Here is a 27067-nt window from a genome sequence, read left to right on the forward strand (position 1 = left end):
AGTTATTTTCGAACAAATAATTTTTATACAGTAGCCAAATGTCGATAGCCAGTATGGCGCTCATTGCGGCGCGCTCGCACTGTACTGCGTCTAAATCAAAAACCAATACAGACTCCATTCTACAACTTTACACATGTTATTTATAGACTACTAGGTATATTTTGAAATAAAAATAAAAAATTTAAAAAATACCGAAGTTTTGTAAAATTCGATTTTAAAACTTTACTTCCGGTTTTCTATGTGAACAAATAAGAAATTTCAAATTTGTAGTAAACAGTAAGAAACACAGTTATTTATTCTCAAAAGTCCAATAGTTAGTTTATTTTTAATCAAATGTAATAATAGCAGTAATAGCCTCTGAAAAATCTGTTCCTAAAATTTTAGCAATTTTTTGAACGCTCATAAAAAATAAACTAAGCTTCATAAAAAAATTATAATGATGCACATCCATTCAGGTCATATAGCAGTACATTTAATCCAAATATGAACAAAATCCAAAACCTGACTTGATTTTCGCTGTCCGCTTCGCGTGAAATGCCCCAGCTGTCAAAACGCGACTGTATGGCAACTATAGACACCCTATCTACACGGGAAACTAGCAGGATTTCTTGCACCAAGCTGTACCAACTGAGATCATAATTCAGAATCTATGATCGAGCTCACTCTAAGACGCTCTATAGATGCCTATGGCGGCCCAGAAGCAACCGACACATATTCTCGTTTGATCATAGATACTTTTCTAATTTTTCCAAGCGTGTAAAATAAAACAGCAACTACAGAATTAATCTTTATTTCCACTCTCAGCTGCTCTCTTTAAATATTTCTGTTCCCAACGCTGCTGGTTGGCTTTAAATGTATCCACGTCCAGTTTCTGGGCTATGATCCGGCCGTAGTCAGTCCCGTTGAGGAGGTTGCTTTTGTCTGATATCTCAGCCATCAGTTTTATTTTCTGTTCAGGGCTGCAGGACTCGAAGATGCGTTCGAAAGCGCGGGAGCCATGCTGGGACAACGCCAGCGTTTGGTAGTAGCCCTGGAAAGAGAATAGATAATTTATCATCATTGTTTGCGCGCTCGCATCCAGGCACCTCCCGCGACCTTCACCAGATCGTCGGTCCACCTAGTAGGAGGCCTGCCCACGTTACGTCTTCCGGCTCGTGGTCGCCACTCAAGAACTTTCCTGCCCCAGCGGCCATCAGCTCTACGAGCTATGTGCCCCGCCCACTGCCACTTGATTTTAGCGATTCTGCGGGTTATACAGGGTGTTAGGTAAATGGGTATATGAGCCGACACTAGCCCATGTTAACTTGGGTTTATAAATGGTATGGTGAAGTCAGAAATTTGATATTATCATTTTTTTTTAATTGTTATACAAAATAAATTTTATAAAATCCGATTTGTATGAAAATTTAAATCAGTGGTTCCCAAACTTATTTAGTCTACTGCCCACTTTGAGAATAAATTATTTTTAGCGCCTCCCATTTTTGTAGTCAAGAGTCGAGCTCAGTCGGTGTCTAAGAGTCCTCCTAGTAGACGACGCCTCCCAAGCCTCTACACAACGTCCCGATTTTTTTTCTGGGTCTCTTACCGCCCCCATTAAGCCTGCAGCGCCCACAAGGGGGCGTTATCGCCCACTTTGGGAAAGACTGATTTAAATAATTAAAATGAAGATATCAATTTTCTGACTTCACCATATGACCATACCATTTATACGCCCATGTTAACATGGACTAGTGTCGGCTCATACCCATTTACCTAACACCCTGTATATTGAAAAAGACATGTATTGAAAAAGATTTGAAATTGAATGTAACTAACCTTGAGTCTCCACACTAATTTGTCCCTTGCCTTGCCCCCGACGCAGGCGCTGCGGCAGAAGGCGTCGGCCACGTGTGAGCCTTTCGCGTCTTGCAGCACCACCAGTAACTCTTCAGCGGACAACTCTAACAGGCTGTTCACTGCTTTGGCTGGCCTCTGGGGAACGACGTAAATTGGCTTGTTTTAGAGTAAGATAAGGAAAACGCAGCGTGTGACGTCCACCTACAACAGCGGTTCCCAAACTTATTTAGTCTACTGCCCACTTTGAGAATAAATTATTTTTAGCGCCCCCCATTTTTGTAGTCAAGAGTCGAGCTCAGTCGATGTCTAAGAGTCCTCCTAGTAGATGACGCCTCCCAAGCCTCTACACAACGTCCCTTTTTTTTTCTGGGTCTCTTACGGCCCCCCTTTAAGCCTGCAGCGCACACAAGGGAGCGTTATCGCCCACTTTGGGAAAGACTGACCTACAAGGTGGACCAACGACATCGTAAAAGTAGCAGGAAGGCGCTGGACGCAGGCCGCTACCAACCGGGCAGCATGGAAAGCATTGGAGGAGGACTATGTTCAGCAGTGGACGTTCTATGGCTGATATGATGATGATGGGAGTAAGGTACCGTAGATAGATAGATGTACTTTAATTTACTCAAACACCTCAAAGAAATACCAAATCGTAACGGCACAATGCAGGTTGGCGCCACTGGTGATGACTTCTGTCACCGTAACAGTATGTCTCTCCAAAGGCAAAAATATGTACTAAGTTCTCTCTTTTTTTTTTCACTTTATAAAAGTGTAAAAGAGAAGAGACTGTCACGGTGACAAAAAGTCACCACCAGTATCAGTGCGGCGATGCAATAGTCCTCTTACTGATTCAACACTCACCAGTTGGCGCCACTGTCTTTGCCATTAGCAAATGACAGTGACCTTATTCTACAGTGGCGCCAACTGGTGAGCGCTAAAACGATAACGATGGCGCGGAGGCGTGTGCCGTTGTAAGCTTGTAACAGCGCCATCTGTTGATTGATTCCTGCCACCAGTTTGTAGTGACGAGTCGATAGGTGTCGCCACATACCTCTGCCAGGCCTGCCTTTAGAAGCCTCGCTGCCGCAATCTAGGGCTGCTTCTAGGTCCATCGCTGCTGCACTCTAGGGCTGCCTATACAGTAGTGTCCACTGACCTGGAACTCCAGGATGCTCTGCAGCATGACGGAGCCGTGCACGTGTATGAAGTAGTCCTCGTGCAGCTGCGACGTGTCCAGGCGGCTGAGCGGTAGGAGACGTAAGCACGCCACTGAGAAGTACTTCTGGCCTGCCTCGGTACTGCATTCCAGGGCTGCCTCTAGGTTCTGGAAATAGTATTGACGTCATCATTATGTTTGAAATGAGGTGCACCTTGCGGCCTACTTAGACCCCCCTAAGGAAGGACGATTGAGAGAGTTTCCCTACGTGATCAAATCATAAAGTAACTGCTACAGATCGCAGAATTGCAAAACACAAGTGGCAGTGAGCGGGGCACTTAAGAGCTTGACCAGGTGATGCCTTTTGTCACTCTCAAGTTTTGAAAATGCGCGACTGCATGTGGACAGAATATATGAACCTCTAGTAGTCTAGTATCTCCGAACAGAACGCGACATCTGAACCAGCTCTTAGCTCGGAGACCCGATAGCAATTTAGCGATTGGGGTATAAAAGTTCTCGAGTGGCGACCACAGGCTGGAAGACGTAGTGTGTAGCAGGCCAGGCCTCCCACTAAGTGGACAGACAATCTGGTGAAGGTCGTAGAAAGAACCTGGATGCAGGTACAGGACCGGTCGTTGTGAAAATCCTTAGGGGCCTTTGTCCAGCAGTGGACGTCATTTGGCTGAAACCAACCATAAACTTACCGTGGCGTCTCGCGCGCAATCTTAGCGAGCGAGCTCGTCGAACATCGCCTCTAACTGTTTGTGTACTTTTAGTGATAAAACCGCCTAAATTGTGCCGTATCTTTTGTATATTTCTTTCTTTCTTGTCTTTTGTGGTGGAACTGGTGTACAATAACGTGTCGCACCTTCGGTAGAACAAGGGCACAATTGTCAAAAATTGCAAAAATGAGTTAAGTATGCAGAAATACTTTAAACATGTGTTTTCAACTGAAGAGACAAAAACACCCGTTTAATTCCTTCAAAAAACCGCCAGAGGCCAAAAGCGGCTTTGTCTTATTGGCGCTTTTATTTTACTGTTCTGACGCGACAAAGTCTCATTGGTCAGTTGCGCCGTTGGCGGGGAATAAAGTACTTGTCATTTGGAGCGCTAACGCCGCAATGGTAAATATGCCCTTTAATGTTTTTGGTTTCTGGAGTGACAAGGCCACATCTATCACACTTATGCCTAGTAAGTAATTCAAAAATTGGAGGGAAAAAGTCGTTCAGACAGTTATGCCCTTGTCCGTCCAATTTTTTTTTATTCTTTGGGCTTAAAGTCGTGTGCAATTCCAAAAAATGTGCTTAGAAATTCAACGATTTAACTAAAACTCCATTATGAAAGGATTAAATTACAATTAAAAACAGTGTAGGTACTGAATCCCAACTAATATTATAAATGCGAAAGTAACTCTGTCTGTCTGTCTGTCTGTCTGTCTGTTACGCTTTCCCGCTTAAACCTCGCAACCGATTTTGATGAAATTTGGCATAGAGATAGTTTGAGTCCCGGGAAAGAACATAGGATAGTTTTTATCCCGGTTTTTGAAACAGGGACGCGCGCGATAAAGTTTTTCTGTGACAGACAAAATTCCACGCGGGCGAAGCCGCGGGCGGAAAGCTAGTAAAACATAAAGAGACAATTTTTTTGTTAAGTTTATGTTATTTTTATTAAAATTTTATTATTTTATAAGTAATAACGAGCGTATTTCCAGAGTTTTGCTACAGTATTTCCAGAGTTTTGCTATTATTTGTTTTGGAACAGTAGTTACAAAAGAGTGAAGACTGATTAAAGAACTAACGGCCGCCCACGACTTCGTACGCGTGTACCCCGTCTAATCCCCTCAGGGTAGGAGTTTCGTAAAATCCGTTCTTAGCGGATATCTACAGTCTACACCCTATAAGGAACCTACCTGCCAAATTTCAAGTTTGTAGGTGTTATAGTTTCTGACATTTTGTAAAGTCAATCAGTGACCTTTCGCTTTTCTATAGATAAATACTAAAAAGTCATGTTATCTCTAAGTTTTATTCACTTTTTTTGTGTGAAGTTACTACACACTTTTAAATTAATAAAAAAAATACATTATTTATGCAAAAACACTGCTTACTTTTATTCCAACATCATCCTAAATTAAAACTCAAATTGGTCATAACTACAAAATAATTTAGATATTGGTGGAACAAGGGCATAAATGAACCCCTTCCTTGAAAAGAAAATTTATATAAAAAAAACTAAAAGCTTTTTATTCTTGCAAGCAATGCGCGTTAAAAGTATATAGTTTATGTCATGCAAAGGTGGACCACTTTACAGCAATATTATCAGAGCTAGACCATATTAAATCCAATAAAAATCTTAAAATAGCTCTCCTGTAAAATTGCAAAAAGTGCAATTGTGCCCTTGTTCTACCGAAGGTGCGGTGTGTTTTATGTATCTATCTACACTTACCGCGACGAACTGCGCCTGTCTCGCCCTCAGCCGCACGCAGGCCTTGGCGATCGCAACGAGCACGCCGGTGTTGCCGATCACTAGCGCGCCGAACTTGGCGCTCAGCTCGACGAACATGGCTCAAGACTGTTTGTGTACACTCACCGCGACGAACTGCGCCTGTCTTGCTCGTAATCTTGGTTAGCGAGCTCGTGGAACATGGCTCAAGACTGTTTAGTTGGGTCTATGCTAGACGATCTTATCACGATCTGAGCGCAAACCGTTCTACTCGTGGTGTCATAACAATCACTATAGCTCTCCTTTGCGCGATATAAATACCTTTTTTTTCGTCAAAAAACCGACAATGGGCGGAGCACAATCGAGTACGAGCCAAACGCTCGTAAGTCGGTCCACACTACACGAATTTTAGCTCAGCTTGTGCTCGGCTCGTCTAGCGTACACTCATCGCGTCGAACCGCGCCTGTCTTGCTCGCAATCTTAGCGTGCGAGCTCGTCGAACATCAGCTCGATCTGTTTGTGTACTTTATAGCGCTAAGGCCGCCTAAATTGTGATCTTTTCTATATTTCTTTCTTGCCTTATGTGGTGTACAATTTAGTGTGTAATATCCATCTACACTTACCGCGATGAACTGCGCCTGTCTCGCTCGCAGCCGCACGCAAGCCTTGGCGATCGCAACGAGCACGCCGGTGTTGCCGATCACTAAAGCGCCGAACTTGGCGCTCAGCTCGTCGAACATCGGCTCGAACTGCAGACATGTAAAAAAAAACTCAGTAAAACTCATTTATTTCTGTAAGTAGGCTTCAGGACAATAAATGGGCCAGTGCTGAGAAGAAGCAGCGCAAGAAACTCAGACACTATTGGACATTGGACATGGACATTGATTGTTATTGTACATCTGGACAATATTAAACCAATCAACCTATATCGGTATAGAGTGAGACAGTACTGTGAGAGTGACGTATTTTAGATCATATGTGCGCATTTCCTTACATGTTTATTTATACCATTTGTTACTTCGATAGTGAGTGTAGTGGAAGTTTATAAATGAAAAGAGTGGACTGTATGAAATTAATTATCTATTCGGTATAAGTTTACAATGTTATCGAGACCGTTTTGTGCAAAGTCGTTGAAGAGAGTGCGTCAGGATCGTCTTCTTCGATGTTCGCTCGCGAACCGAACATTGCTCGTTCGTTCGCCGAACGCTCGCCGCTCCCTCCGGTCACGCCGCCCGCGGGCAATGTCCGTGAGTAGACACCATTATACTGACAAATATCGGCCGACTAAATGTCTGTATACTTGATTTCGAAAGATGATAATTCGATTTTTATTATATCGAACATGTTTATTTTATTTTATTTATTTTCACCAACTTAAACTATCTTTACAGGTCAATAGCCTAATGCGATAGCATAAATGTTGTGTCCGTAATTCAGTTGTGCGGTATTTTATTCCAACGATGCTTGATTGGTGCGATGTAACGTTTTTGCGAAAAATCGTGTAGCGAAAAACCCTACAGCGATTGCTCATTATTTCGGTAATTTATTTGTTCGATAGTATGTCGTTTCGGTTCGAAACGCCTATTTTATTAAATTATCCTGATATTGTATTTGGTTGACATTGACAGTTTATAATATTGTAACTAATTGTGGGTATACAAATAATAAATCAGTTATGCTTTGACTTGAGTTGATGTTGTATCTTTTACCTGACATTACAAGTACAATAAGTAGGGAACCTATAGTCTGCGGACTGTCTAAGCATATACATACCTCTTCCTTACACTGGCAGTTGTCTATGAGCCGCTGTACGGTGAAGTTGAGCATGGGCACGGTGGCTAGCTGGCCGAGCCGGTTGATGAAGCACTTGGCGTAGATCTGGGTATACATCTTCTTCTTGGCCACGAATAACGCAGCCTCCAAGAGCCTAGAACAATGAAGAATAAAATAAAGAAAGAGAGTTAAAAATAGTTGAATGTTGTTGTTCAATTAATTAGTTTATGCCACTTAACTAATCTAAAAGATACCATGCCTAAACCAAATTAGGGTGAACGATATAGTAATTAGCCAATACATAGTTATTGGCCAACTTGCCTAAAATAAAAAGAAACAAGCCTAATGGAAGTTATTAAGAGAGGAAAAGAGACAAATATTTTTTCTGAGCAATACACACACAGTCCAATGTAGTAAATATTTTTGTCTCTTACTTATACAATCCAATATGCCAATAGCTATGTATAGGCTAATTACTATAGCAATCACCCTAGTTTTTCCACACTAGCAATTTGTCCTGGAACCAAGTGGAAAATATTATGACAAATTATATGCTGCTATTTAACAGCTTGCAGTTTATGGTGACTATGTTATAACTATACACAAAGAGGTAAAAATATTTGTCTAAAAAAATAAAAATGTAGACCTACCTAACAGCTGATTGATCTCCAAAAACAGGAGGCAAATCTCCACCTTCCACATTGCTGCTCTCCTTAACATTATCTTTGCTGTCGACATCAATTTTTTCATCATTCTTCTTCTCATCATGGGCGTTTGACACCCAATCATCAGGCGCAAAGCTCTCATCCAATAGCTTCTTCAACAAATTTTTAGTTATTGAATTATCCACATTTCTAATTGCATATAGTAACACTTGCAGCAACGCTGACGTTAGATTCTGGTACGGTAGATCCTTAAACTGAGGCCAAGCAGACAATCGGTTGGCAAATTCTTTCACTAATTCCTTAAATTCGTCAGGTACAATTTTGTATTCCATTTTCGTCAAATGTGGAGGAATGCCTTTGTTATCTGGCAATGTTACTTTGAACATATTCGTTTTGGGTTTCTCACCAGGTAGTAGTGTAATTCCGCTGAGACATTTTAAAGCGCTGCGCAAAATGTGATTGGCATATGAGTCCCATACAAAGTCTTCTAAATTATTGAGAGCATATTTACAGATTTTAATTGTGAATTCATAGCATTTCTGTACATGTTCTTCACTGTATTCTGATTCCGGTTCCGTCTCTGTCTTTTTTTTCTTTTTGGGCACTTCTTCTTCCTCTTCTTTGACTTGCAACTTCTCTATAGCTCTTTCACACGATACTCTTAGTAACGTTTCAACGACATGACTTGAAAAGTTGTCCGAACAGAGTCTACGTAACTCTGGTGAGAGGACCTCGATGAAACGCTCCAGATCTGCAGCGGATGCGAACGGCAGCAGCAGCTCGATGACCCGGCAACCGAGCTGATTTCCAACTATATTTAGCTCTTCATCTTTAGTTCGTTCCAAAACGTTGTTCACAAGTGATTCTGAAAATTAGAGAAAATACTATCATTATTATTTTTTATGTAGTGCAAACATAGAATATGGTCAACTTAGCTTTCATTCAGACAAAGTAGCCAATTTCATAGGGTACAAAAATATACAAGCCAATGTAACCTTCATTTTGAAACTTTTGAAGACATTAAATAAATAAGTTAAATCATCAAAAATGACCTCCCAACAGCCTTCAATGACAAACTTACCTCTTTCTTCTTTGTTTTCAACGCCTTGCTTCATAGCATCGAGGATTCCCACGAAGTATTGGTACAATTCATCGGGCATGCGAGTGCCGCGACCCATTTGCCCCTTTTTCGCATATTTCTTCGCGTTTGCCAAGAAGTTTTTACGCTTAGTCCGGTTTCGCTTTTTGGGTAAACCATTTGCAGGGGTTTCTTCACTCATTTTGTAATATTTTCCTGGTTTTGAAACACAAACAATTAAAAACAGGTGGAGTTGAGAGGTTATGTTGTCATAACATAAGCTGTCAATGTCAGTGAGAGCACTGCTGTCATAACTATTTTTCTTTTTTAGCAACAGCATGCCTAGATAAACAGCCAAGCTAGCACGTGTAGTATAGCAAATGTTAACCTTTTCACCCGCAGTCTTCTATACATAAAAGACAATATCTAATCACAAATAATAATTCTTGGACAAATTAATGCTTTCTTTATTTTGTGCGTATTTTTACGATTGACGGACTTTGTTTATTTTCAAAACAGAAAGTGAGTTGGCGACTAATAGGTTAATAGCGCAATTTTCAAACAATATTCAAGCAGTATTGGTGGTATTGGCTTTACATGGATAATATCCATGTAAATAGTAAGTATATTAATGCAAAATTAGATAACCTTTTGTTAGATGGGCGAATTAATTATGATTTTGTATATTTTTCGTTTACATTACCTGCCTACCTACACGTTTGCCGAGTATTTTATTTTCTGGCAGTCGGTAAGGCTCTACTTACCATCCCGTGAATTTTTACATTATTGTTTCCAAACAGAGAACGCTAATAAGTACCTAGTCAATACAAATCAAAATCAACACGGACAAAGGCCAGTCAGTCAATAATAATAAACTAATTTGCATACAACTATTAATAATTAACAATGCTATGCATAATAATACTGACAGACAACGCGATAGCCTGTTGTAGACACAAATGTGTGTACCAAGAACTTTGTAGACGTTCTGTGAATGTAAATAGCGTCCCCCGGCGCCCATCAATGAAGCATTCTTGCTGGAATGGCCCTTCCAATAGCTCCGGGGCGAAGAAGACAAATAATGTAGTCGTCTCAGTCTTGGAACCACGGCTTTATGAGAGCGTGGAGGATTCAGTAAATCGATAGGAGGTAGTATCAAAGCCATTTTAAAACTTGGAAAAATAGACAGATGGAAAACAATATACTACATAATAATATATTTTTCTACTACTACAAATAATATTTGCAAGTTTTACAACTCCTAGGAACTATGGCCCTGCCTGTGGTAAGCTTAACGAAGCATAACGCACTACTGCGCGTGCATTTAAATCTGAATTCAAATATCTATTCTGCATTTATTAAGCCACTCTACCATGACTTTAACATCACCGCTACTCGCGTAGACCCCGGCTTTACCAACGAATGCACTCACGGGCAGTCGACCAACGAAACTAGTTTGTGTTGTCAGGCGCCGGCTTTCGGGCACGCTTGCGTTAAATCGAAGCGTGAACTTTCGATGTCGTGAATAAAAACTGTTTTAAACTCTGATAAAAAACTTTTTGGTGAATTAACAGTGTCTCTTTCTTAGCAGAAAAAAAAAGAAAGTGGTGTTTACTTTTTAAGTTTCGAATTTCGAACACTGAATTCGAAGAATATAATTGAACCTCGATTCTCGATTATTTTTTATTTTTATTGTGAACTTTTTGCACGCGAACTTTATGGTTTGCGGGAAAAGGTATTTTACAGTGTCGTCAGAGTTATAACAGTCGTTTAAGGTGAGATTTAATTATTATGGTGAGAGTTGAACTGTCGTGAAGCTGTGCGGCGAGTCGGGAAATGCTTGGGAAGGCGTTGACCGAATAAAGCGCGGTGACACTGTATTAATTATTTTCTTTCTTGTATAGTTTTTGGGGACAATACTGTAGTTCATCACGTTTCTTTAAAAAGTTTGAAAGTTAGTTAAAAATATGTTGTTATTAAAGTTTTTCTAATTACCTACTAAGTACTTTTATATTAAACAAATTAATTGCGAAAGTTTGTATGGATGTCTGGATGTTTGTTACTCTTTCACGCAAAAACTACTGAATGGATTTTGATGAAACTTCACAGTACTATTGTGTAACCCAGATTAACGTAATTAGGCTATAATTTATGACGATCTGTGACAAACTAAATTTCACGCGGGTGAAGCCGCGGGCAAAAGCTAGTAACTACATAAAGATCTAACTAAAAACATTTATTGTTAAACATTAGGTAGAATAAAAGTAGGTACCCACAGACCTGACAATAAAGGTTTTAATTACGATGTTTTAAGTTCGATTCCCAGTGGAGCACAATAAATAGCTAACTACTTCCATATTGTCTGTCGTTCGTTATTTTTACGTCTTCTCGGCGATTATTCGTAATTACAGTAATTTGAGCCACGATCTTTCAATTAAAACCCCAATTTAGGAACTCTTAACTACCTATTTTAAACCTTATTTCGTAAACCTTACGAATTAATCTAGAAGAAACCAGGAAATTGGGACTCAGGTACACTGTAAGTAAACTGTTTTAAACTAAGTTTGCTCTATAATTTACCCATAGGTGTAATATGTAAAGTCCCTTTAAAAATCTAAAGGACAAGCAAAACATTTCGAAAATCGCATTAAATAATGTCATCACGTAGTCGCACAGTCATATTAGAAAATAAGAAGTGAACTAACTTAATAACGTATGTAGAAAGAGAGAAAAGTTAGAAAAGACAAGTTAACAAATTGTTTTAAATTAAATTAGGTTTAGGCGCAAAACAAAAGTTATCTAATAAACTTTTACCTACTTCTTTTCTTTATCAGTCATGTTTGTATAGCGATAACCCATATTTCTATCTCTAATCAGTGTAACACAATTTCTTAATCTACAAAGTGTATTTTCCTCAGATCATAACAAGCCCATTAAATTATTTTTAGCCCAATAATATTATCTATAAACTTCATTTTTTTCTGATCGAAGACCCTTTTGTCTTAAAAACAATATTATATTTATTTAGATTATGTTTTTATCTGTAATGTGTTTTCCGACAAATGATGAAATTTTATTATTATTAAAAGATAAAATAGTATTATTATTGTATTATTTATATCAAGACATTTAAAATTCCTGATCGATTTATCTTGGCCTTCGGAGATCAATGCCCCGCATTATTATTTTTATTGGTATCGCCGTGTAACAGGCAGTTTGTGCACGATAAAAAATCTAGCCACGCTACTTTGTGACCATAGCGTTTCTTTTTTCCGAAAAAAATAAAAAAAAGTTTGACATTTCGTTATGGCGCGAAACGAAAAAAGTCGGGCGACTTTACTTAATGTTTTATTTTTCTGACAAAATAAATTATGTCGTACTTTTCATTTGTTTTTGTTCAAGCACATGTTAACGTGGATTTAGCAATGTCATAATTTCCATGACTACTTCTTGGCATACCATAATCTTCGTTTAAAAGATCTTTGTTTCGAAATGCCACAGGTGAATCAATCCAGCAAAAAGTGTTGTTAGACCTATCTTACTCATATTATCAAACATCTAGGCCACCTGAGCCCCGTGCACGCGCCTACACCATGACGTCACGCGCTCAGAAGCGGGAAACCTGTTTCCAAAACTCCTGTCCCTGATTTCTCGGAATCCATTCTTCCAAGTAGGCACATAAAACCTGGCGCTGTAGCTTACTGACGCGATGAATAGTCTTGAGCACATTGGTTTCGGGGTTTGATTCCTGATAGGGTCACTTAGGAAGTGATATTTTTTACATTGAGTGAGAAAAATGTTGACACTTATTATGTAGGAAGATTAGGAATACTTAATTCTTTCGATATTATTGCTTTTGCTGGGAACGCGCCCACACTAAACTATAATATGCAGCTTTGTCTTGGTTCGAACATCGAACCCGCGACCGCTATTAGCGTGTCTAGTTCTCAACCACTACGCCAGTCCGTCGTAAAGTATGCCTTGTGTGAGACCGCAGGACTTTTGGAATGGCCGCCGCGGATAATCCATTGCGACACGACACATGTCAAATTAATTAGGTCGTTGTAATTACACTCGATTATACCTAGGATTTAGGCGACACTGTCTCTCTCGCACTTGGCATTAGTTGAAGGTGCGTGAAAGAGTCCGATAGAGTCCTGCTATAGCGGATGGGGCCCTCTGACTGAATCATCCGATTCTTGTGGTCAGACAATCCTATTGTCAGACTATTGAAGATCCACGGTCATCTTCACGAATACAATAACAGATGCGCCTATAGAAAACTTAATATTGTGTAAAGCGGTCACAGAATTGAATCTATCACAATTTTTTTTTTAGAACTTTGTCTACGGAGGCACAAAGTTAGGTACCTAATATTCGTGACAAATTTTCACTTTATTTAGATTGTTTGGATCTAACAGGTCTTGGCAGAGCGAAAGATCTTGGCGCCAGACGGCAAAACAATCGGCAGTCCGATATCGACAGCATTGATCTATTGTCGCCTCTAAATGATTCCTCTTCCAGATGATCTGTGTAATTTGAATGTTTCCGGAAAAGAAATCCCTGGTTAGGGCATAAGTAGTCTTGGAATCGATCCTAGGGAGAGACAGTAGGTTCGTTCGTACGTTTCAGCCAAATGACATCCAGTGCTGGACAAGGGCCTCCCCCAAGGTTTTCCACAATGAACGGGTGAGACATAGGTAATATGCCTTATTTGACTTCAATAATTGCTTCCTAAACCATCAGGAATTATTTACGTCATGTAATGTAACGACTATTATTGTTCAGCTTGAGATTCATCTCAATGTCAAGTTGAAGAACTTCAAAACAGATGTAAATGAAGATAATGTAGCTCACAAAGTGCTAAGATTATGCTAATGTTCCCTCTTAGCCTGGCACTTAGCTCAATTAGCTGTAATTAACGCTTTTGAGCTTTTAAGATGTGTATTATGACTAGAGTTAAGGATACTACAGTATTTTACAAACTGTAAGTAATCATGCAGCAAAGGATTCATTTGTTTTAGAAATTATAATGACCGTAGTTCTTAAAATGTAAAGGCTCTGACACAATAATTAAAGCGCTCCAAAAGTAACGGCTATAAAAATCTGTCGGGACAATCCATCTCCATGCTCAGTGAATGAATCCTGAGCTGGTAAGTAAGAAACATGCTTAATTAAGTATATTAGTTAATATCCAATAAACAATGTTATCAGTAAAGCCAAGTACCTAAGACCTGGATGAACTTTACGCTTCTTTGGATCCGTAACGAAATTAACACAGTCATTAGGAAAAGTTGGAAGGTGAGGTAAAGTTTTACATTCCTTTGCATTAACTTTGTGCAAAAGAGCTAACAAAAACAAAAGACCAACAATAAAGTGAGGACGTGGTACGTTCAAAATCACATCACGAAACAGGTACGAAACGGTGCCAAGTCGGTATGTTTACATCTTGTACAGTGCCTTAGATACTTCAATGTTGTTTATGTTTACATGCTCTTGTTTAATATCAGAAACAGACAAAGTTTTCCACGTGTAAACGGAATGGATTGCATCCGAAATACATTCTAAGAGATTTCAAAAAGGCTGGAAAAAGAGAAATCTGTATGTTATCAAATAACATACAATACACAATACATACATTATTAGTAGACTCTCTGAGTACTGAACTGGAATGAGGAACCTCATTCTTGATAAGTTTTACAGCATTAATGAAGAACTTACTAAGGTTGTTTTACTTGATAGAGCAATATTAGGCTGTTGAATATTTGCTCACAACTCAATTAAATTACATAAACGTACTTATACTCAAATTAAAGTTTCAATATGATGTGTTACAATACTTATATGACTTTGGAATAGTTATAAATAGTTGAAGGCATTGAAGGATTTACTACATAGTTTTGCTATGCACCAAACTCTACACGGGTAGATTCGCTGGCAATAGACTTTCAGGCGTTGGCTTGACGACGGAGGATTGCTGTTCAAGTGCACTCCATCAAAGACTGAGCCTACCGAACGTTTTCCTATTATGTATGTTTATTTAATGTTATATTAAGATGCCGATACAATATCGCGTATCGCTTACAATGGCTGGTTATTAAGACGTGGCCGGTGGAGCGTGCGCCGGCAATGGGGCATGACTTCGATCAGGGGCGACGACCTGTGGGCAGCTTGTTAGATTATATTATCAATCAATATTTAACAACATTAATGTAAATCTGTGAGTTTGTACTAGGAACATGATTTAGAAAATTCTTTCACTAGTAGTATGCTACATAAATTTTTGTAACAGATCGATCAAAACAAGCGAAGCCGCGGGCGAAGCTAGCCGTAGACATATTAAGATTCTCTATTTTTTCGTCTTGTTAATAGATACTACAACGATCTACTATTTAAAACAGCAAAAAAGGCGAGTTGTTTGAGATAAACTGCAGCTTAAAGAGGGGATTATGCGACAACCAGAATAGATAAGGTAAGTGCCCCCTACTTCGGTATATTAAGGCTCTTACGACTTTAACAATTTATTTAAAAATAACCAAGGATGATATCAGTATGAAAGCTTTTGTATGCTAAAGTTTGGTCTTTTGACAGTAACATAATACATAAATTATAGTTATATTGTTTAAACTTTTTTTAATATTAATTGTTCTGCGGACCTCTTGCTTGGATCCTGTTTCGTGATAAAATTTTGCTCTGTTTCTAAGTTCGTGAACTCATGTCCCCTATTTCGGGATAAAGTTTTACGCATCGAGTTAGGATATTATAATAATGATTAAGGGTTTAATCAATTTAAAAACGATAGTATAAATTTAGAATAAAAGAATACTGTTAAATTGACGATATTACTTGCCTGAAATATTCATGAGAAATAATGTGAGTCTGTCTATCTAGGAGGTACGTACCTTCGTATAAAGTTTTGATTTATTGTTCTCACAATATGTGAAAATATTTATATAACCATCAGAAATGTAGGGGGGCCTTACCCCCCCCCCCCCCCGTTTTTGGCTCTCTGAGAGTTTGAAGCTTCGTATTGCTCTTATTTTTGGCGCCACAATGTTGGTACTTGGTTTTTTAGATAGCTTAAATAATAGAGTTTTTGTAGTAATAAAGAATTTTTATAAATAATATTCCATTTGCTTATTATTTGAGCTAGAAAAAAAACTTACGAACTTACGTACTATCACGAACTAGTAGCCGTTTACCTTATTTCAATATTCTAATTTTAGCGAAGTTAAAACTTACAATTAGGAGAATAAGAACGAAACGAAGATATTAAGAAAGGAACTCAAGGAATTACTAATGTTAATTTTGTTATAATATCAGAAGGTTGCGTGTTCAAATCACGTCGGGGTCACCAATGTAGGTTTTTATCGTAACCTATTTTATAAACTCGTGTAAGTGTACCTATTTAGTGTCTGTATAAGAATGTTAATTTATCTGACTCAAAGTTAACTCAAGTTGGTAAAGTGTGAGGATCCTAGCTATCCTGGGAGTTACTGCCACTGACCTTCAATGAAATACGAATATACTGACCAATAGAAACGCAATTTTATTTCCTTAAATTTCCCAAAGCTAACACGTTTGCCCGAGCCGGTCAGTGCGCAGTAACTGGCCGACTCTTTGATTCACACGTCACACAAGCATTCAAAATCGCTGACCTGCTGAGATCGAGAAACCCTTTAAAATAGTAATTAGATAGTAGGTAGATACGTTTAGATTTTATGCTAATGCTATTAACATTTAACTCATTTCCTAGTCCTCAGAACCACAATCAGAACGCTTCACAATCGCGTTATCGTGGAAAAGGCACGTTTCCCACGTTTTCACGACTCATTGTGCCTCACATGAAAGCAAACGTATCAGAGTCATCTTCAATAGTCCGACACTTTGATTAAGTAACCAGATACCTACTTCATCATCTTCATCATCATTTTAGCCACAGGGACATCCACTGCTGAACGTAGGCCTCCCCCAAATACTTCCACATAGCACGGTTGGTAGCGGCCTGCATCCAGCGCTTTCTTGCTACCTTTATCAGGTCGTCGGTCCACCTTGTGGGTGGACGTCCCACGCTGCATTTTCCGGTACGTGGCCTCCACTCCAGAACCTTGCGTGTGTGTGTGCCCTGCCCATTGCCACTTCAGCTTGCTAATCCGTCGGGCTATGTCAGTGACTTTAGTTCGTTTACGGATCTCCTCATTTCTGATTTGTAATCGTAAAGAAACACCCTTGGACCTCAATTCATCACTTCTACTGGATGGATTTTTATTGGCGGTCATTACAGATCCTGGTTACACAAGAGTTAGAGGAGTTGCTCTCCTTTCTCCCCCTTTTTTTCTCGTCTGGAAATGCTTACGTATACCCATATTACCCATTGGCCGATGGAGCTGTCAGCGGGCTTTACTCGTATGTGGGGCTCTCCCGGTCAGAAGAGCAGGACCTACCCGCTAAAACTCCACGGTGTGACGGTGTCTTCCAGGGCCGCGAATTGACTTAAAATTGGAGATTCGTCCGCGGCTCCCCTTTCTTCCCCTAGGTTTATGCATGGAAAGACAACAGACAAACAGTCTTCCTTTCTCATTTAACATATTGCTTATCAGCTATTGTTTTCAGGAGCGAGATGCGCGAGAGTCTGCGTCGGCTCGCGTCGGACGAGCTCGTGGCGCGCAGCATCATGGGCGGCAAGCGGCGCGTGCGCGTCGAGCTGTTGGACGGAGAGCACATCAACGTTGACATCGACGTGAGTACACCAGACGAACAGCACATCAAGCTGTACATCATCTCAACAGTCATCTTTATGTAATTTAAATAGGAACTATTTAATGTGATATGCTGTCGACTGCACTTTGGGTTTAGTGTATTAAGGGCGAGCACATCAACAATAAAATCTACTTTGGTTTCGACGCAACATAATGTCCTTCAAAAATGTGGTTACGCTCGCGATTATGGAAAATTCGGGACTGTTAATCAAATAATTGGTGTTAATTACTCTATTTGAATAAAAGAACATGAATTAAATTCTCTATTTGATAATAGGAAGACTGAGTTCATTTAAATAAATAATTATGGTCCCCAACGAGTGAAAATTGAACTTTTCAACAATTTCTTAAAATATACCGAAAACACCGTGGGCCGCCTCTTTCTGGAAGAGCTGCTTACTGTTTCGCAATACATTGTTTACAATGTACCGAGATGGGTGTATCACAGGATTCACAGGCACTTGATAAGTACCAGCTGCTGTTCTATTTGCAGAGAGTGTAAATCACTCAGATTTGATGGGCTGTAGGCAGATTATGGACTCATAAATTGTAGTAGGTCCGACGTCACACATAACTTTATGCCTACCTACTTTGAATGTGAGAATATTTATGAAAACAGCAGACCTTGAACCCATAAATACCCATACCCTTGATGCTGATGGCTGTTAGGGCATAAAAGTTCTCCATGGAACGGAAGACGTAGTGAAGGCATGCTTCCTAGTCGCGGGAACATGTATGCCAGCAGCGCTGGACCGGTCGTTGTGTTGTATGTTTTTCATAAGTGTGTGTCAATAAAGTTTCTGTCTAACAATAAAACATTTGTCACACTGGGATGTGTTAAATACGGTCTGCAGTCAGTTCAAATAAACGCAGCCCGCACCCTTCAGTTTGCGTTCTTTGCTCGTCCCCGCACTGTCAGATCGCATCAATACAAAATGTATAGAGCCCGAGAATGTTGTACATGATGCTTGCTGCGTTCACTTCGGCCTGACAGCAGACCGCATCCAGCATGAAAAATCTTTTATGCTCTCTATATTTCTTAGAAAGATTAAGTATTTCAAACTGATCTCTATTCCTTCCAGCGCAAGGCCCGCGGCTCCGAACTCCTGGACCGCGTGTGCGAGGACCTGGACGTGCGGGAGCGAGACTACTTCGGGCTGCTGCATCAGCAGCGCGCCGACCCTCGCGTGTGGGTCGACCTCAACCGCCGCCTGTCCAAGACCTTCAGAAGTAAGCCCTGCTTCTGGTCATCGCTCTTTGTAGAGCAAGTCTTAGAACAGCTGGACCGCGTATGCGAGGACCTGAATCTGTAGGAGGAAGACTAAGGGTAGACCTCAACCGCCGCCTGTCCAAGACCTTCAGAAGTAAGCCCTGCTGTTGCTCTTCTTCTTAATTGAAAGCGCTTTGCTCCTGTTCTTGTTCAATCATGAGGTAGCACAAGGCTTGGAGCTGCTGGAGTGACAGTACTTCGGGCTGCTACACCAGCAGCGTGCCGACCCTCTCGTGTGGGTCGACCTTAACCGCCGCCTGTCCAAGACCTTCAGAAGTAAGCCCTTTGCTGCAGCTCTTCTTCTTGATAGAGCGAGGTCTAAGGCTTGGAACTGCAGGAGCAACAAGCTGTGTACAAGGACTTGAACGCGCAAGAGTGGGATTTGCTGAACCAGCAGTGCGTTGACATGAAGCGTCGTCTGTCCAAGACCTTCAGAAGTAAGCTCTGCTGCTGTACTTCTTCTTGGTAACACTAGTCTGAGGCTCCGAGCTCCTGGATCACGTGTGCAAAGACCTAAACGTGAGGGAAAGGGATGGGTCGACATGAACCGCTGCCTGTCCAAAAATCTGCAGCTACACATCATCTGCATCATGTCGTAATAGCGTAATGTTACAACCACATTATCTACCAGGTTAACGCCGCATTTCTCACCACAGCGTTATTTTAATGAACTATTCCTATTTTACAGATGAACCATGGGACGTGATTCTAGCAGTGAAGTTCTACCCTCCTGAGCCCTCAGAATTAAGAGATGACGTCACTAGGTATCAAATCAGCTTGGCTGTCAGAAGAGATCTCTTGGAAGGTGAGTGAGTAGCATAACTAAAGTCCAGTACCACCACTAGCATGAACAACTTTCGTCTTCGAATCGTTTGCGTATTCGATAAAATTCGATACTCAATCTTCGAATTAAACGATAACGTGACAATTTTCATTATCAAAATAAGTTTCGCTCAACCACATCTCATTCACTTTACGACACGTTCACAAGGGCGCTGTTGTAATTATCTTACTAAATCTTTTGATGACGATTCGAGTACGCAAACGATTTGAATTCGAAAGTTTTTCGTGCTAGCCGTACAGGTACCTATTACTTGTAAAAAATTCGCCTTAAAAACATGGTCTTTAAAAGGCATGTCGAACATTTGATATGGGCCAATTTCAATGCTTATTTTTTTCTGGGACATCTTGGCTGTTGCAAAATACGATAAAGAAGTGCCTGCCTTACTATTGTCATGAAGGAATAGGTAAATTATAAAGTTGTAAGCTGCTGTAGTAATGAAACCTCTTAGGGCAGTGATGGGGCTTCTATAGTAATGGTCAGATGAATGACACCTTTGCCTAAAATATTCCAGGCCGCCTCACCTGCTCTACCATCACGTATGCGCTGCTAGCCTCCTACGTCCTGCAAGCCGAATTGGGTGACTCCTCCGGCGACATTGCACCCTCCGCCCTCACAGAACTGCGAGCCGCACCGTTGCACGCACTCACGCCTGACCTGGAGGAAAGAGTACGGGAACTATACTCCAAGCACAAGTGAGTGCCTTTCCTGCTCTATCATCAAGACAGGCTGGATGATTGCTGGCGCCCTTCGTTGGATGAGATGAAGCGCGAGCTGTTGTCCAAGCACATATGAGTAGGTACCTACCTCTCCTGCTCGCGTCCTACTTTCTCCAGGCGGAGCTAGGTGACTGCTCCGGGGTCCTAACGCCGTCTCCTCACGGAGCTCCAAGCTCCGCTGCATGCCCTCACGCTCGCCCAGGAGGAGAGGGCGAGATGTAGAATGACACGAACGGCAACTTTATGCGCTCAATATCGAGCACTACGCTCAAAATTCAAACACGCTAAAAGGGGTGTTTTCACAGCCGCTTAATACATTGTGCCTAACTAGAAACCATTACAATGCCTTCTGCGACAGTCCTATACGGCGGAACAACGAGATTAGCAGAGACTATAGCGCCAATCCCGATGTGGTTGCGACTTGTAGTTAGATAATCAACCCTCATAACCTTTATGTTACGTGTTTTCTTCAGAGGTCAAACCCCAGCGGAAGCGGAGCTGAACTACCTGGAGAACGCCAAGAAGCTGTCTCTGTACGGCGCCGAGCTGCACTGTGCGCGAGACCTGGACGCTGTGGACATCGTGCTGGCCGTCTGCGCTAGCGGCGTCTCCGTCTACCGCGACGGGTGAGACAAGGACGACAAGTTTCTTAAAGTTACAGTAGACCTAACTTTCTAATAAGCACTCCAACAGTCATCAATACATTATGCACTTTATTTCAATCAATTTTTCACATTGTGCTGGCCATCTAGTCTGCGCTAGTGGCGTCTCCGTCTACCGCGACGGATGAAACAAGGTTGGCAGTTAGTTAAAGTTTCAATAAGCCTTGGGGTGTAACTCTTTGATAAATACTCCGAAAGTACGTAGGTATTATAGTTGAACTCGACGTCATCGACTCCGTATTCTTAGCTCATTCTAGTAAGAGGGACTTGTAGAGCTGAATGAACGCAGAACACATTTTAATTGTGTCTAGTACCACAGCTTGTACCTAGTACCCAAAACACCGTTCTATAAAATTGACGAACTGTTTGGAATTTAATTATTATTGACACTGTTACCCACTATTTATTTTGACATTTAATTGACATTAATTCTATTTGTATTATTAATTTATTTGGACATGATGTGTATTTCTTTCTTATTAATATTGCAATTGTTTATTATTAATAAGAAAATATATTGAAAATTTGACATGTAATGAACATTATGAATAAAGGACAATGTTCGTTCTCCATACATTGTTCGCCTAAGAACCAACAATTTTGACATATTACTAACCGAAAGCGAAATAATACGATTCTGTGTGTAAGAACAATGATTCCTGATGGACACTTGCCATAAAATTAATGATTAAGAATATTAAATCACAGCAATTTTATAATATGTCGTTTATGACAACATGGCGTCTAATGTATTGTGTGAATGTATGAACACCGATTCGCGAAAAATGTTTTGTATTGTCGTCACGCCGAGTCGCAGCCAAATAGTATAAAATAATAGAACAAGTTTTAGAAATACAACTCGGCATTCCACTTTTATAATATGCCCACATATTGCACGTAAATAAACAACATGAATCGTAGGTTGTTTCCACCCTTGTACTCTGACACATAAAATAAACTCCTATTGTATTATAGATATCGAAGCCGAATCGTATATAATAATAGAATGGGTTTTGGAGATCACTCGGGGTTCCACTTTTATAAAATACCTACATATTGCATAAAAATAACACGAATCATGAGTTTTCATGTTTCTCACACTTCAACTGGCATTGGATTCAACATCGGATTCTGACACTTTTACAGTTATGATACCATGAATATCAGTTTATGGTCCTAATTATTTTTATTTTATTTACGACCTTCGACCAGTTGGACACTTTAGATAGCTTCTTGTAATAGTGTCAATATCTTTTTAGCTTTTAACGCAAATCTAGTCTTCAAAGCAGTTTAATCGATTTATTTTATTTTCAAAATCGATATTTTATTGTCTATGATGGCCGCAGGAACATCACTATACATGGACTCCCAGCAATAAAGTACGGTAATGCCTCGTACAGATTTTATCGGCAAAAATTATGGAACTTGATAGGTTTTAGACCATGCCACGCACCAAAACGTCCGGAAGTTGTAATAGTATTATAGAATAAACGTTGAAAGACTTATTTATTTAATTTTTCAATGCTGAAGTGTCCATTAGAATGAAAGGGTGCTTAATGTATTAAAAAAAATAGAAAATAATTATGATGGGTTAATGTTTTTGGGCGGTTTTTTAGGCGGTTTCTGACAATGTCCTTTCTTATTCTTATTCTTATTCTTATTCACCCTATACTTTTAGCGGAAAAGTTTTTTTTGTGGCTTCTACTTCTAACTAAAATGAGTTTCCATGAATTCTGGAATACGAGATTTGCAGGTCAGAGTCTGAGGGCCCCTTTGGATTTAGGGAGGCTGGTGCACGATATCGCATCTATCTGATAGCTACACCAGTGTGCCTACACACTGGTGTGCTGATATCCGTAATTTTTTCTTCTCAGAGTCCTAATGAACCGCTTTCCCTGGGCCAAGATCACGAAGATCTGCTACAACAAGCGCAACTTCACGCTCAAACTGCGTCCCAGCGAGTTCGATGACTTCGAGACAGCGCTGTCTTTCAAACTACCCTCCACGAGGGCTTGCAAGAAGCTGTGGAGGTGTAGTGTGGAACACCACATCTTCTTCAGGTTGGTATAGAGCATTGGAGGGAACTCGAACCTTAACTTCGAACTCCTACGTTCTTCTGATTAATTTCGATGCGGGTCCAAGGGCAGTTTAACTTTCCCCTGGGACAAAATTGACCTTCGCTGGTTGGGTTTTTATTAGCGGTCAAGCTGTAGATCCTGGCTACACAGGAGTTGCAGCGGTGGGAACGAGAGGTCGTATGGAGCAACGAAAATTTGTGTATCAAGCTGCGTCCCAGCAAGTTCGACTTCGAGACGATACTGTATTTTAAACTGTCCTCCACGAGAGCCTGCAAGAAGATATGGAGGTATAGCGTGGAACACCACATCTTCTTCAGGTCTCATCCAACTCATTGTGAGACCTAACCAGTACCTCTATCCATCTTCTGTACCTACCACATTTAAAGCAAATAAATGATGATTTTGATTCTGATTCTCATCCAACCTCTCTTTCCTGTCACTGTAACTCTTAAACCAAGGATCAACAGTTTGGCGTCTAATAAACAACCAATGAGGGCTATCGTTTTAGCACTCACCAGTTAACGCCACTGTAGAGTAAGGTCCTGTCACTTGCTAGTAGCGAAGACAGTGGTACCAACTGGTGAGCGCTAAAGTGGTAGGAGGACTATCGCATTTGCACTCATCAAGATGGCGCCACTGTAGAGTAAGGTCCTGTCAATCGCCAGGGGTGCCAACTGTTAAGTATAAAAACGACTAGCTTTCCGCCCGCGGCTTCGCCCGCGTGGAATTTTGTCTGTCACAGAAAAACTTTATCGCGCGCGTCCCTGTTTCAAAAACCGGGATAAAAACTATCCTATGTTCTTTCCCGGGACTCAAACTATCTCTATGCCAAATTTCATCAAAATCGGTTGCGAGGTTTAAGCGGGAAAGCGTAACAGACAGACAGACAGACAGACAGACAGACAGACAGACAGACAGACAGACAGACAGACAGAGTTACTTTCGCATTTATAATATTAGTTGGGATAGCCTAATTGATGATGGTTGAACATGTAGTTAGTCCCGGCAGACGACTTAATGTTAGTGACTTACAAACTGGTCGAGTTAACCTGGAAGCCGTGACGTCACGTCGAAACTCTGGTACGGACGAGGCGAACGGGGACGGGGTGTGCGGATGAGTGAGGGAGAGTCCCATTCCAGCGAGATGCGCAGTTAGCTTGATCGGGTTGTAAAATTATAATTACCTCCATTGCAACATGGAGAGCAAAGCGGGAGACAGATGACTGAAAAGGTAGTAAAAGGTATAGTCTGGTCTGTGAGCACGTAGAATTTTGTCCAATGACCCCAAGCTACCCATCCTTATAATTACGCAATATAATTACGCGCGAGCGATAGATAAGGATGGGTAGCTTGGGGTCATTGGACAAAATTCTACGTGCTCACAGACCGGGCTTTAGCCTTATGGTGCGTCTAGACTGGGCGAACGGGCTCGCACGGCAAACTTGACATCCTGCTCACTCAAGAGTAGGGTGAGCAGGATGACTTGAGTGAGCAGGATGACCAGCGTGCCGCGGAGCCCGTTCACCCAGTGTGGACGCACCATTATAAGAATGGTTGTTAACCTCGTACCTTTTGGTTCCCAGACGCGAGTCCCCAGTAAAGGTGGAGCGCATAGCCGGCTTCCCACGCCTGGGCTCACGCCGCGTGTCGTGTCGCCGCACGCTACGCCAGATGCGCGCCGAGCCGCCGCCGCCGAGGGCCGTCATCGCCTGACAGTTGACACTGACAGCTCACTGACACTGACAGTCACAGCTCGCGCGCGCAGAGGAATGGCCGATTGCATTTTGGCCATTAGAAACTGCAGAAAACAAAAAAAAATGTGTTGTTGGAACTGTGAAATCGAATTGCAAAAGTATTATTTTTGTACTCTTGTATTTTTCTCTGTAGTAGTTATACTTTACAGCTGGCGCACTTTTTTAGTCTTATAAAAAGTTTTTTGTATTCTATATTTTTGCGATAATTAAAGTATCATAAAATAAATAATGTCATGTTTAGAAATTTCAATTCCGCATTTAAGTTAATGCAAAAGAAGTGTTATTTTATAAGGATAGTAAAATTACGACACGACAACTTTGGCGCTAAAAAGACTGTTGTATTTCATACTTAGTAAACGATCGCGAAGTGCCATTATAATGTTATAAATTAATATTAAGTTATTGGCATAAGTAACTCAAATCGATTGCCCCAAGTGGGACTAGAACCACAGAAATGTATGTATACAGCCCGATTGAGCTAACTGCGCTGCAATCCCTTGCACACCTCTCCTTCTACGAAAAAAGCAATCCGAAGTTCGTATATTTCCATCCCTCTCACACAAAGCGAGGTGCCAACATGAGTAACAGTGACAAATATCCGAAACTACGTAAACGGCGTTTCGGAGTAGCCCCGAAAGTATAGATGACCCACGCTGAACTGTCCCACCAAACTCAATGACAGGGGGGCGCTACCATCGTTCAACTATATGGTTTCCAACATGGCAAAAATCGGAACCAACTATTCGGTATTGACGGTGGCGCCCCGCTGTCAATGTCATCGATAGGACAGTTCAGTATTTTGGAACTATAGCGTCGATGTCACGTCACGGCTGTCAGGTGCGCAGTTTACTGGATCGGCTCGTAGAACCTCTTATGACCTTGCTTGCAGGTTGCAACTGAAAGGTCGTTTAATTTAGAAAATTAAATAACATCTACTTCGTAGAACTAATTCTGAATTGCGGAACATTTTTTATTTAAAGGCAATGTGACCTTATTATATAGCTAAATTAGAATTCACAGAATATGTTATTTTAAGAACAATTATTTGAAGGAGGGAAATCCTAAATATCTTCTTATTCCGACGAACTGGTGAAGGTCAGGAAGGCAGTGCAGGACCGGTCGTGGTAGAAATCCTTAGGGGATACCTTTAACCAGCTATGGATGCCTTTTGGCTGAAAATAACGAAGACCCCTTCTGTTCTGGTAAATAAACATTACTTCATTAAAAATCAATTTATATGTTAATTTAGTTTAACCTTTTTAGAAAATAATGTTATTCATAAGAAAATATTACGTGTATCACAGCAATAATACTTTAGAATTGTGACTCAAAGAGTAACGCTTATTTTTATTAAATAAAGTTAGTTAATACGACGAAAGTCACACTTATATTAAGGTACTAGCTGTGCCCGCGACTTCGTCCGCGTGGACTAATGACTTTGGGTAGGCACTTTTAATAATTTAGTCTAATTATTTTACAAAGGCCTATGTTCAGCAGTGGACGTCCTATGGCTGAAATGATGATGATGATGATGATGATTTTACAAATAGCTTTTGCCCGCGACTTTGTCCGTGTAGAAGTCGAAAAAGTTCTCATAGGATTTTTAAATGGTTTTTAACGTTATTATCTAAGTGTTTGAATACTATTTGATCGTTTAAACACAGTGAATGATTCAATTACATAAATTTTTAATGATACTTTTCACGGCTTCGCTCTCATGAATGTTAACGACCGTCAAAAGCACGTCGATAGATGGCGGTCACTAATTTAGACTTTGATTTGCTCGTTTAAACACAGTGAATTATTCAATTACATAAAATATCTATATTGACTAAATTTTAAATATTATGAACAGTTCTATAAATGTAATATTTAGTTCCTAATTAGGACTAATGATACGTTTCACGGCTTCGCTCTCATGAATGTTTACGACCGTCAAAAGCACGTCGATAGATGGCGTTTTTAAAGATATTTCTCACCTCTTAACTATTTATTGAAATTTAGTTTGTCACATATCGTCATAAATTGTAGCCTATATGT

At 40.5% G+C, this 27067-nt stretch overlaps 2 protein-coding genes across 3 annotated transcripts; one reads left to right on the forward strand and one right to left on the reverse strand.

Annotated features, from left to right (window-relative positions):
- Positions 1–759: 759 nt before the first annotated feature.
- Positions 760–9231, reverse strand: LOC114359604 (nucleolar protein 9). Its single transcript, XM_028314056.1, has 7 exons — positions 8948–9231; positions 7852–8731; positions 7202–7355; positions 6052–6177; positions 2990–3157; positions 1816–1971; positions 760–1030 (listed from the first exon to the last, which is right to left on the reverse strand). The coding sequence occupies exons 1-7, from the start codon at positions 9144–9146 to the stop codon at positions 782–784; spliced, it is 1932 nt and encodes a 643-aa protein (XP_028169857.1). The 5' UTR covers positions 9147–9231; the 3' UTR covers positions 760–781.
- A 1137-nt stretch (positions 9232–10368) lies between these two features.
- On the forward strand, positions 10369–25690 carry LOC114359605 (band 4.1-like protein 1). 2 transcript variants are annotated; one of them, XM_028314057.1, is made up of 8 exons: positions 10369–10719; positions 17558–17684; positions 18786–18933; positions 19662–19778; positions 20329–20509; positions 21007–21159; positions 23070–23255; positions 24857–25690. In XM_028314057.1, the coding sequence occupies exons 2-8, from the start codon at positions 17565–17567 to the stop codon at positions 24984–24986; spliced, it is 1035 nt and encodes a 344-aa protein (XP_028169858.1). In that variant the 5' UTR covers positions 10369–10719; positions 17558–17564; the 3' UTR covers positions 24987–25690. The 2 variants fall into 2 exon arrangements, with proteins under 2 accessions (XP_028169858.1, XP_028169859.1); XM_028314058.1 differs by lacking the exons at positions 10369–10719; positions 17558–17684; positions 18786–18933 and adding an exon at positions 18980–19067.
- The last annotated feature ends 1377 nt before the right edge of the window (positions 25691–27067 follow it).

This window comes from Ostrinia furnacalis, unplaced genomic scaffold (genome assembly GCF_004193835.3).
Source record: "Ostrinia furnacalis isolate ACB-3 unplaced genomic scaffold, ASM419383v2 OfSCF4509, whole genome shotgun sequence".
Classification (NCBI taxonomy): Eukaryota; Metazoa; Arthropoda; class Insecta; order Lepidoptera; family Crambidae; genus Ostrinia; species Ostrinia furnacalis.